This window comes from Procambarus clarkii, chromosome 67, assembly GCF_040958095.1.
Source record: "Procambarus clarkii isolate CNS0578487 chromosome 67, FALCON_Pclarkii_2.0, whole genome shotgun sequence".
In the NCBI taxonomy this organism is placed as follows: domain Eukaryota; kingdom Metazoa; phylum Arthropoda; class Malacostraca; order Decapoda; family Cambaridae; genus Procambarus; species Procambarus clarkii.
In genome coordinates this window covers 18,720,829-18,734,001 of record NC_091216.1, presented here as the reverse complement: position 1 = coordinate 18,734,001, position 13,173 = coordinate 18,720,829, and the positions used below count along the sequence as shown (strand labels likewise).

Sequence of the window (13,173 nt, the reverse complement as noted above, 5' to 3'; positions counted from 1 at the left end):
TGAGACTGCTGCTTTCTGGAGGGGTCCTTGGGTTGTTGATGCTTGGTTGGTCAAGCTGGGGGTGCATCATGTGCTATGTCCGGCTGCAGCTCTCCACCATTATTTGCGCGCCACGGCTTCAGTGGTCGGGGATGCTCTTTGGGTTGAGCCAGTTTCCCTCCTTCCCTGTTCACAGGCTCGGGTCTCTCAGGTTGTCCACAGGGTTATTAAGTCTAGCCAGCCTGCGTTCTATTCCCGTGCCCACAATGTTCAAAAGTTTGCTACTTTGGCTGCCGTCTTTGGCAACATGTTTTGGGTTGACATTTGGGCATGGGTTTTTTAAGGTCGAACAGAGTCCTGGCCACTCGCTACCTTGTCAGTGTCCCTGGACCTAGTAGGGCCTGCGCTGCATTGGGCCGGCAGTTGCAGCCAGATGTTTCAACTTCGCGTTGAGGAGTGAGGACTGTCCGCCTCCCAGGTGAGTCCCTATGCTTTTCCTTGTCTTTGGGTAGTTAGCACCGGGGAGCAGATGGGGCTTTCCCCAGAAAACCAGCGTTGAATGTAATGAAACGCCATTTTCTGGGTGAGACCCAGAGGCTTCCCGGGATCCCTCCCTCCCTTCCTCCCTCTGGTTGGCGGTGTTTTCACATGTTTTTGACATCCAGCCTAAGAATTGCCAGTTGCATCACTGGCATGAGGACCTGGGGGTCCCCCTTCCCCCTCCCAGGGAGGGGGGGGGGTTGCGCAGACAGTGGCATGGCAACTTGATGACATCATGCTTGTTTGACAATTTTCATTTGGGGAGTTATGTTCACTTGTTCGGCTTTCGGTAGCAATATTTTCACCAGATTGGGGGTTTGTTTTGGGGCAACTATCTTTCTGGGTGCCAGATCCGGTCGATGGCAAACATAGAATGCTCCCAACCACTCGGGGGTTTCTATAAGCTGTTACTCCTCGTGCTTCTCTGCGGGGGGCCAGGTTCTGGTTCGTGGTACCTGGTAGGTAAGAACTCCATGCACTTTGACTGATACCAGAAAGCTAATAGTTACATATCGGCCTGGATTGCTCTGGGGAGCCTCTGGATCTCGCCCAGAAAATGGCGTTTCATTACATTCAACGCTGGTTTTTACACTCGGTATTTTAACATTCTTTGGGTGTGTTCTTCCCTACCCCGATGAAAGTGGTAAATAGCGTAATGGTGATAATAATGTGCTATAATTGTAAAACTCGGTTTTCTTCTTATTGAGATACTGACGATAAACATAATATAGAAATGGTTGTGAGAACGGTACATTACTCTATTTTTCCTTGCAGCTTGTCGTTCTGATCAGTGGACGTGTATAGAAGGATCCTGTGTGCCTCAGCAAGCACGGTGTGATGGTCGTTATGATTGTCCTGATTATTCTGATGAAGATGATTGTCCAAGAGGTATGGCACTTAATACAAGCTGTTATGTATTAAAATCCAAGTAAAATGTCTACCTATAATGATTGAGCTGTAGTGGCCTGGGAGTGTGTGTTTTCAGTTGCAATGAGATGACATGCCATTCGGGAATAGCTCAAATCAATACTCGATATATATTCTATATATACAGTATATATTCTGTATATACAGTGTATATTCTATATTTATATATTACATATTTATCTATTTTGTATATATACTGTGTGTGTGTGTGTGTGTGTGTGTGTGTGTGTGTGTGTGTGTGTGTGTGTGTGTGTGTGTAATTACCTAAGTGTAATTACCTAAGTGTAGTTACAGGATGAGAGCTACGCTCGTGGTGTCCCGTCTTCCCAGCACTCTTTGTCATATAACGCTTTGAAACTACTGACGGTCTTGGCCTCCACCACCTTCTCACTTAACTTGTTCCAACCGTCTACCACTCTATTTGCGAAGGTGAATTTTCTTATATTTCTTCGGCATCTGTGTTTAGCTAGTTTAAATCTATGACCTCTTGTTCTTGAAGTTCCAGGTCTCAGGAAGTCTTCCCTGTCGATTTTATCAATTCCTGTTACTATTTTGTACGTAGTGATCATATCACCTCTTTTTCTTCTGTCTTCTAGTTTTGGCATATTTAATGCTTCTAACCTCTCCTCGTAGCTCTTGCCCTTCAGTTCTGGGAGCCACTTAGTAGCATGTCTTTGCACCTTTTCCAGTTTGTTGATGTGCTTCTTAAGATATGGGCACCACACAACAGCTGCATATTCTAGCTTTGGCCTAACAAAAGTCATGAACAATTTCTTTAGTATATCGCCATCCATGTATTTAAATGCAATTCTGAAGTTAGAAAGCATTGCATAGGCTCCTTGCACAATATTCTTTATGTGGTCCTCAGGTGATAGTTTTCTATCTAGAACCACTCCTAGATCTCTTTCTTTATCAGAATTCTTTAAAGATTTCTCACATAATATATAGGTTGTGTGGGGTCTATGTTCTCCTATTCCACATTCCATAACATGACATTTATTAACATTAAATTCCATTTGCCAAGTGGTGCTCCATATACTTATTTTGTCCAGGTCTTCTTGAAGGGCATGACAATCATCTAAATTTCTTATCCTTCCTATTATCTTAGCATCATCAGCAAACATGTTCATATAATTCTGTATACCAACTGGTAGATCATTTATGTACACAATAAACATCACTGGTGCAAGAACTGAACCCTGTGGTACTCCACTTGTGACATTTCTCCATTCCGATACATTGCCTCTGATTACTGCCCTCATTTTTCTATCAGTCAGAAAATTTTTCATCCATGATAGAAGCTTACCTGTCACCCCTCCAATATTTTCCAGTTTCCAGAACAACCTCTTATGTGGAACTCTGTCGAAAGCCTTTTTTAGGTCCAGATAGATGCAGTCAACCCAGCCATCTCTTTCCTGTAATATCTCTGTGGCCCGATCATAGAAACTGAGTAAATTCGATACACAGGATCTTCCTGATCGAAAACCATACTGTCTGTCTGATATTATATCATTTCTCTCCAGGTGTTCTACCCATTTAGTTTTGATTAGCTTTTCCAATACTTTCACTATTACACTTGTCAATGATACAGGTCTATAATTGAGGGGGTCTTCCCTGCTGCCACTTTTGTAGATTGGAACTATGTTAGCCTGTTTCCACACGTCTGCTACGATTCCTGTACACAGGGATGCCTGAAAGATCAGGTGAAGTGGAATGCTGAGCTCAGATGCACATTCTCTCAGAACCCATGGTGAAACGCCATCTGGGCCAGCTGCTTTGTTCCTCCCGAGCTCCTTTAGCATATTTTCCACTTCATCTCTAGACACCTCTATCCGCTCTATGTTGTTCTCTGGAATTCTTATTGTGTCTGGTTCTCTGAATATTTCATTTTGTACAAACACACTTTGGAACTTTTCATTTAATGTTTCACACATTTCCTTTTCATTTTCCGTGAATCTGTTTCCCATTTTCAACCTCTGGATATTATCCTTTACCTGCAATTTGTTGTTTATGAATTTGTAGAATAGGCCCGGTTCTGTTTTACATTTATCTGCTATCCCTTTTTCAAAATTTCTTTCTGCCTCTCTCCTTACTGCTGTATAATTGTTTCTCGCATCTTTGTATCGCTGGTATGTTTGGGGGTTTGGCCTCTTCCTATACTGATTCCATTTTTGTGTCTTTTGGTCTCTTGCCCTCTCACAATTTCTGTTGAACCAATCCTGTTTTCTGGTCCTGCATCTCTGTTTTGGTATGAATGTTTGTGTGCCTTCCTCGTATAGTTTTAAAAATTTGGCATACATTTCATTTACTTCCCTGCCTAGCAACAATTCTGTCCAATTACACTCATTAAAAAAATTTCGAAGTTCCCCATAGTTGCCTCTCTTTAAATCGAGTTTATCAACTGTTTCAATGTCCCCATTTTCTTCTAGATGATATCTTAAAGCATATTTAATGTCTAACAGGACGTGATCACTCTTTCCCAAGGGAGGAAGGTACTGGATGTCAAAAATCTCTTCTTCTTTCCTGGTGAATACTAGATCCAGTACTGACGGTATATCTCCTTCCCTCATTCTTGTGGCTTGCTTTATGTGTTGATACAAGAATGTCTCCAGAATGAGGTTCACAAATCTGCATGTCCAAAAGTCCTCCGTTCTTGCTTCATAGGCCTCCCAGTCTATTGCTCTAAAGTTGAAGTCCCCCAGTATCAACAGTCGTGATTTATCTTTATCTGCTTGTACAATAATATCTCTCATGACCATTATGAGGCCCTCTCGTTTGTCATCCAGTTCTTCCTTTGTCCACGTGTTGCTTGCTGGTGGGCTGTAGGCATTTACAATTATCAGGTTATCATCCTGATTCCAGACCTGCAATGCCATTATGTCAATATCTCGAGGGTTTTCAAATATTAACTCTTTTACCTTCAGGTGTTTTTTCACCAGTACAGCCACTCCTCCTCCCTTCCTAGTTTTCCTGTCACGTCTCCAAACTGAGTAGCCTCTGTGTGTGTGTGTGTGTGTGTGTGTGTGTGTGTGTGTGTGTGTGTGTGTGTGTGTGTGTATGTATGTATGTATGTATGTATGTATATATATATATATATATATATATATATATATATATATATATATATATATATATATATATATATGTCGTACCTAGTAGCCAGAACGCCCTTCTCAGCCTACTATGCAAGGCCCGATTTGCCTAATAAGCCAAGTTTTCATGAATTAATTGTTTTTCGACTACCTAACCTACCTAACCTAACCTAACCTATAAAGATAGGTTAGGTTAGGTTAGGTAGGGTTGGTTAGGTTCGGTCATATATCTACGTTAATTTTAACTTAAATAAAAAAAAATTGACCTCATACATAATGAAATGGGTAGCTTTATCATTTCGTAAGAAAAAAATTAGAGAAGATATAATAATTCAGGAAAACTTGGCCTATTTGGCAAATCGAGCCTTGCATAGTAGGCCGAGAAGTGCGTTCTGGCTACTAGGTACGACATATATATATATATATATATATATATATATATATATATATATGTCGTACCTAGTAGCCAGAACTCACTTCTCAGCCTACTATTCAAGGCCCGATTTGCCTAATAAGCCAAGTTTTCCTGAATTAATATATTTACTATATTTTTTTTCTTATGAAATGATAAAGCAACTATTTTCTCTATGTATGAGGTAAATTTTTTTTTATTGGAGTTAAAATTAACGTAGATATATGACCGAACCTAACCAACCCTACCTAACCTAACCTAACCTATATTTATAGGTAAGGTTAGGTTAGGTAGCCAAAAAAGCTAGGTTAGGTTAGGTTAGGTAGGTTAGGTAGACGAAAAAACATTAATTCATGAAAACTTGGCTTATTAGGCAAATCGGGCCTTGAATAGTAGGCTGAGAAGTGCGTTCTGGCTATTAGGTACGACATATATATATATATATATATATATATATATATATATATATATATAAATATATATATATATATATATATATATATATATATATATATATATATATATATAAATATAAATATATATATATATATAAATAAAAATTTGACTGGACTTGTAGCAATGTTGATACATGTATGGGTTGACGGAGCGCATGGTTCCTGGTGGCACAGGTGACCCCACTTCCATTTACCAGACTGCCCGCTTAGTGACGATTGCGCTTCAATTCTTTGTAAAGAATTTAATTTTTTCCAGCTATTTTGCTTTGTAAACATAAAAGTAATTATTATATACCATGCCATGGGTCCCTCAACTGTTAAGAAGTGGTGTGCAGTATGGGAAGAAATGCAAAATTTGTTGAAACGACTCGCCCAAATCAAGCTGCAGTAGGCTGTTGCTTTATCATTTTCATTGACATTGTGATGCTTCACTACAGACAAACGTTAAAATGTAGGGGAAAACAAGTCCCTATGGAAAGTTTCTTAGTGAGAAAAAGAAGCAGTGAACCACAACCAGGTCCTCGTGGTATGCAGGAAAAGCGTAGGAGAGTGTGTACCCCCAGAGAAGATATATATATATATATATATATATATATATATATATATATATATATATATATATATATATATATATATATATATATATATATATATATTATATATATATATATTATATATATATATATTATATATATATATATTATATATATATATATTATATATATATATATATTATATATATATATATAATATATATATATATATTATATATATATATATTATATATATATATATTATATATATATATATATATATATATATATATATATATATATATATATATATATATATATATATATATATATATATATATATATATATATATATATATATATATATATATATATATATATACATATATATATATATATATGTCGTACCTAGTAGCCAGAACTCACTTCTCAGCCTACTATTCAAGGCCCGATTTGCCTAATAAGCCAAGTTTTCCTGAATTAATATATTTACTATAATTTTTTTCTTATGAAATGATAAAGCAACCCTTTTCTCTATGTATGAGGTCAATTTTTTTTTATTGGAGTTAAAATTAACGTAGATATATGACCGAACCTAATCAACCCTACCTAACCTAACCTAACCTATCTCTATAGGTTAGGTTAGGTTAGGTAGCCAAAAAAGTTAGGTTAGGTTAGGTTAGGTAGGTTAGGTAGTCGAAAAAACATTAATTCATGAAAACTTGGCTTGTTAGGCAAATCGGGCCTTGAATATTAGGCTGAGAAGTGCGTTCTGGCTACTAGGTACGATATATATATATATATATATATATATATATATATATATATATATATATATATATATATATATATATATATATATATATATATATATATATATATATATATATATTTTATTAAATATGACCGAAAAAGTAAGATTAATAATTCTAACACGAATTTTCTCAATCTTTCGTACATTATGCTTCACTGTTGGAGGTAAATCAAAAATCACTTCTCCAAAATTCATTTTTATTTCTAGTCTGACGCGACACGGGCGCGTTTCGTAAAACTTATTACATTTTCAAAGACTTCACAAATACACAACTGATTAGAACTTGCGTTTCCCTGATTTTATATCTACATTTGAGTGAGGTGGGAAGGGTGATGTGGCATTACATTTGAGTGAGGTGGGAAGGATGATGTGGCATTAGAGGATATTAATAGGGTATTAAAAGTATCAACACAAGACAGAACACGAAACAATGGATATTGAATAGAAGTGTTTGTAGAAAGCCTATTGGTCCATATTTCTTGATGCTTCTATATTGGAGCGGAGTCTTGAGGTGGGTAGAATTCTACCCACCTCAAGACTCCGCTCCAATATAGAAGCATCAAGAAATATGGACCAATAGGCTTTCTACAAACACTTCTATTCAATATCCATTGTTTCGTGTTCTGTCTTGTGTTGATACTTTTAATACCCTATTAATATCCTCTAATGCCACATCATCCTTCCCACCTCACTCAAATGTAATGCCACATCACCCTTCCCACCTCACTCAAATGTAGATATAAAATCAGGGAAACGCAAGTTCTAATCAGTTGTGTATTTGTGAAGTCTTTGAAAATGTAATAAGTTTTACGAAACGCGCCCGTGTCGCGTCAGACTAGAAATAAAAATGAATTTTGGAGAAGTGATTTTTGATTTACCTCCAACAGTGAAGCATAATGTACGAAAGATTGAGAAAATTCGTGTTAGAATTATTAATCTTACTTTTTCGGTCATATTTAATAAAATATGTCTACAGGAAAGACTGCTACCAAAATATATATATATATATATATATATATATATATATATATATATATATATATACATACACACACACATATATATATATATATATATATACATACAACCTTTGAACACAGTTTCTGTATACTTTTCTCCTACCACCCCCTTCCTTTTTTTTGTGCTTTATTGTGTGTTTAAGGGTTACAAGATGTACATTGGTTTATGCAAAAAGTGCCTAAAGGTTATGGATCTCTTGAAGCTCCTCCGCTTCTGGACAGGAACCAAGGACACAGCAGGCATTTCCCCTCACAAAAACAAAAACAACAAAACAAAAAACTGGAAGCCCCTTAGTCTCTGGTGACATCAATCAGCTTGGAGCCCGATTCCTTGAGAAATCCCAAGGCACTCTTGCCCCAGGGGCCATGCGTCTTAGACGCTATAGGAACAAAGGTGTATTGACCGTCCAATCGCCTGTACTTGAGTGATTTTGCTGTTTCCCTGTGGTTGGCCGCCCCACCTGCCTGATCAGCACCGAAGTGTACATAGGTGTCAGCCAGGGTTATCTTGAGGTTATCTTGAGATGATTTCGGGGCTTTTTAGTGTCCCCGCGGCCCGGTCCTCGACCAGGCCTCCAACCTCAGGAAGCAGCCCGTGACAGCTGACTAACACCCAGGTACCTATTTTACTGCTAGATAACAGGGGCATAGGGTGAAAGAAACAATGCCCATTGTTTCTTGCCGGCGCCTGGGATCGAACCCAGGTCCACAGTATCCCAAGTCTAGCGTGCTGTCCGCTCGGCCGACCGGCTCCCCATATTCAGGGTGGATACACATGTGTAGTCCCACACCAGCAGTTTACCCATTTTCCAAGGGTATATAGTGATACCATCAGGGCAAAGTGCGGGGTCATTTGGGTGTTGGTCCCCTAGGATGCGAGGTTCTCTCTCCGCTGGGCACCAAGCTGAGACGAGGCTTCTCTTGATGTCATTGACCTCGTTGTCTTGCATGCCAGCTCTTTGTGCTTCCGCAATGCAACCCATGCAGTCCATATTGGTCTGCTTCCACCCTATTACAAATACACTTGTATTCAGTGTGAATTGGGTCACCAAGGCGGAGGGCCACTGCTACACGTATGGATTCTGGATCTAGACACGTGCCCATTGCCGACATGGGTACTGCCAGGAGGAAGTCTCCTGCATGGGGAGCGTGCACTGCTCTGAGGCAGGCTTTCTCCTTGTCTGATGTTGTGGCATTGAGCATGGCATCAGCTATTTTTTCCACTAGTGGGTGGTCCCAGCTGAACTGTTTGTTTTTTTGTTGGCTCTATAATGGGTGCTGGCATACTATCAGGCTTGACAGACTGTCAGACTTGATATGCTGTCAGGTTGGACTAACTGGGTGTAAACTGAGTGTAGACAGTCAGGGTAGATACTGCCAGTCTAGATAGACTATCAGCCCTTGACATGATGTCTGGCTAGACATAGTAAAGTCTAGACAGATTGTCAGGCTAGACAAACTGGGTGTAGACAGATTATTAAGCTAGAGAAACTGGGTGTAGACAGATTATCAGGCTAGAGAAACTGGGTGTAGACAGATTATCAGGCTAGAGAAACTGGGTGTAGACAGATTATCAGGCTAGAGAAACTGGGTGTAGACAGATTATCAGGCTATACAAATTGGGTGTAAACAAAATGTCAAGCTAGACAGAATGTCAAGCTAGACAGATGGTCAGGCTAGACAGATTGCCACATTAGACAAATTGTCAGGCTTGACATGCTATCAGGCTAGACAAGCTGTCAGGCTTGACATGCTATCAGGCTAGACAAGCTGTCAGGATGCACAGGCTCCACAGAGTCTGCCACATATAGCCAGACTAGACAGAGAACACTGGACAGACACACGATGACACGTCTCCTGTTCACCCCCTTTCTTGTTCTCCAGTTCACCCTACTAGCCATAGGATAACATAAATAAATATAATGTTATATTCTATATATATATACAAGAAGGTACACTGGGTTCATGAGAGTACATAGCACTGATGTTTGGCCTCCCTGGTCTGGACTCCCAGCCAGTGCGCATGTCTGCTCACCAGGGGTATGGTTCTTTCCCAGCTTGCTGGGTTCGGGTTCTGGTGAACTGGAGAAAGTCCCATCTAGTTACGTCTTGGGTTCGGACTTGGCTGGGCCTTCTCTGGGATTCCCGGACAGTGTCCTTGTCTCTCCCTCAGGCGGCATTGCTCAGGCTGCAGTCTTGCTGTCGTTTGTTTCTAAGGGGGAACCCTGGGTCACTAGATGGTTGCTCGAGCAGCTGTGCGGAAGTCTGATCTTCCATGTGATCATTTACCCGCTGGGTTGATTTGGGTGTGGTGTCTGTTCTGGTTCCTTTGGGATTGTCCCTTCCCCCCGTGTTCGCGATCACTAGGTTCATTTCCCGGGGGCCCTTGTGTTGGCTGCTTTGTCGCTGGCTTCCTCTTCGGGCTTTTTGGGGTTCCGTACCTTGGCGCCTTCTGGAGCTTTGCCTTGATGTGTTCATGGATGTGATCTAGGCTGGGGCTTTGTGACTAGTATTAACCAGGCCGCCCAAGGGCAGTGGGGTTTGTCCTTCCATCGGGCTCACAGCACAGTGCGGGAATTTGCGGCAGTTTGGCTTACGCTGCATCAAAATTCGGCTCGTTAGGGGCTCCATGATACGGCTCCATTTGAACTGCGCTCAGGTGGTTCATTGTCTGAACCTCCGGGGGTCTTGGTGATCCATGGCTCATTGGGGGCTGGTTGCTTTGAGTGGCTCTTCTGCTGAGTTCTTGGGGCTTAGCTCTCCATGCAGTTCATAACCGGGGCATGTCCAACATCCTGGCAGACATCTTGTCACGGTTCATTCCCTCATGTCCACGGAATGGACAGTCGACGCCTACTCATTCCATTGGCTCTGCTGGACATTCTGGCCCCCGGGGGTGGACCTCTTCGCATCTGCGGGGGTCGAGGCATCTCTCTGTATATGTGGCGCCCTTCCCCGCTTGCGAGGCCTTAGCGGTAGATGCTTTTCAGAAGGACTGGTCAGGGTGAGGGTTTGCTTTACCGCTTTCCCCTGGTTCAGCTGTTACTTCGGATTCTAGCTCACATCGAGTACTATTGGGAGAAGGGTTCTCCTTCTGGTCCCATGGTGGCCTGGCCCATCCATGGTTTCAGGTGGTTTGTGGTGACCCCTTTGGTTCAGTACTGTTTCCATAAGGCTTTGTTCTTGTTGGCTTTGGCTTCTGGGGGGTCGGGTTGAAGAGCTTCCTACTCTCCTCTGGCACAAAGGCTTTTGCTCTTGTGGTCTGGGTGGATGTTTTATTCGTTTACAGCCATCTCCTTCTTTTTCTGGCAAAGAATGAGACGGTGGGCTTCTAGAGGGGTCCATGAGTTATTGATGCTTAGTTGGTCAAACTGGAGGTGCGTCATGTTTTGAGTACGGTTGCATCTTTGCCCCATTATCAGCGTACCTCGGCTTTTGCGTCAGGGGATGCTCTTTGGGTTGACCCAGTTTTTCTTGTTCCCTGTTCCAGGGCTCGGGTCTCTCAGGTCGCCCGTAGCGTTATCAAGTCTAGCCAGCTTGCGGTCTACCCTTGCACCCATGATGTTCGTAAGTTCGAGGCTTTGGCTGCTGTGTTTGACAATATATCTTGAGAGGATATTCGGGCGCGGGGGTTTTGGAGATCAAACAGGGTCCTGGCTCTCCGATATCTAGTTAATGTGCCGGGCCCTCAGTGGTCTTGTCACCTTGGGCCAACGGTTGCAGCCAGTTGTCTTCTCTTTGTTTTAAGTTGTGCGATGCAGCTGCCTCCCAGGTTCTTTTATTTTCCTTTCTTTATTGTCCCTTTTATTTTCTCTTTGGGTTGTTAGTTCCAGGGAGCTGATGGGGCTCCCCACCACAGAAAACCAGTGTTAAATGTAATGAAACACCATTTTCTGGGTAGAGCCCCTGAAACTCCCTGGCACCTGCCCTCCCCAAAGTCAGCGTTTTTTATTCTGTTTTCAGCCTCCAAACTGACGGTCCGGCTGCCGGCTCGATGGGCTGGGACCCGCTCTCCCCCCCCCCCCCTTCCCCAGGGGGGGGGGAACAGGTCCATGCAAACAAGCTGCATGTGGTGTGATGAAGTGTTGCTTGTTTGCTTGTTTTTCCTTGGGGAAGTTTCTCGTCTCAATCCCAGTCAATGGGAGACATGAATATTTTCATACATGAGAGTTTCAAAGGCCATTGCTCCCTGCGCCTCTCTGAGGGGACCATGTTCTCGCTAATGGTTCCTGGTAGGCTTGACAGCTCCATATGACTAAAGCCCCGTATTAATATTAGCTAATATCTGTCCAATAGCTCCATTGAGCCTCATTGGCTCTACCCAGAAAATGGCGTTTCATTACATTCAACGCTGTTTTTTTTTAAATACTGATTTGATAAACATTATGATATATAAATGGTTACAGAAAAAGTACAGTACTCTATTTTTCTCTGCAGGATGTGGTTCTGATGAGTGGACGTGTAGAGAAGGCTCATGTGTGCCTCAACAAGCACGGTGTGATGGTCGTTACGATTGTCCTGATGCATCAGATGAAGATGATTGTCAAAGAGGTATGGCATTCGTCACAAAACTGTAATGATTATACAAGTTAGGTAGATTAAATTCATTCTGCATGGAATTATTAATACCCAGTATACTGATTGCTTAGTTGCTAAAGTACAGTACTGTCATGAACCTACAATCTGCTCTCCTTACTATTAAACCAAGCAACTTCAGTTTACAACAATAAATTGCCATTTGTTAAGGTTGATGAATTTTTGGCCAATGGTTTTCTCTCTGCATTTCTGTCTTATTCTGTGTTATTGTCACTGTTTTTCCTATTTCTGACTTTTCCGACATTCTGCTGCCATTGATTTAGGCTACGGGAACAAAGCTGCCAAATAAACATTGGAAAGTTCACATAGTCAAGCAGTGGTAGATGGTTGGAACAAGTTAAGTGAGAAGGTGATGGATGCCAAAACCATCAGTAGTTTCTAAACATCATGACAGTACCAGGAAGACGACGCACCCCAAGCATAGCTCTTATCCTGTAAATACACTTCAGTAAAAAAATTGCGTAAAAACATACACGTTAGGCTTGTGTGTAAATTGTCAAAGTCCCGTAAAGTCAAACTACTCATCTTTTTCAGGATGCAATCCCACAATAATTGACTAATTCCCAGGTACCTATTTATGGCTAGGCGAACAGAATATTAGGTGAAAGGAAATGGAGCCCAACCAATTCTGTCTCAGCTGGGATTTGTACCTAGGATTTTAAAGTGTGAACTGAGAATGATCCTAACTGTGTTACTGAGATTGAGACTTTGTTGTAAAATCTCCTTATAGACAATTTGCCCTTGAAGTTTGTCATATGATACATTGTAATATAGTCCATCATATGATATATTGAAATTAAAATCTT

The 13,173-nt window shown here is 41.1% G+C and overlaps 1 protein-coding gene across 29 annotated transcripts in view; it reads left to right on the top strand.

Moving 5' to 3' along the window:
* The window catches only part of LOC138349700 (low-density lipoprotein receptor-related protein 2-like), a 381,514-nt gene that overhangs the window by 310,862 nt on the left and 57,479 nt on the right, over positions 1–13,173 (top strand). For all 29 annotated transcript variants that reach the window (XM_069310661.1, XM_069310640.1, XM_069310638.1 and 26 more), the window contains 2 exons: positions 1,294–1,407; positions 12,209–12,322. In XM_069310661.1, the coding sequence (XP_069166762.1) occupies positions 1,294–1,407; positions 12,209–12,322 (228 nt within the window). The remainder of the gene's footprint in view (positions 1–1,293; positions 1,408–12,208; positions 12,323–13,173) is intronic.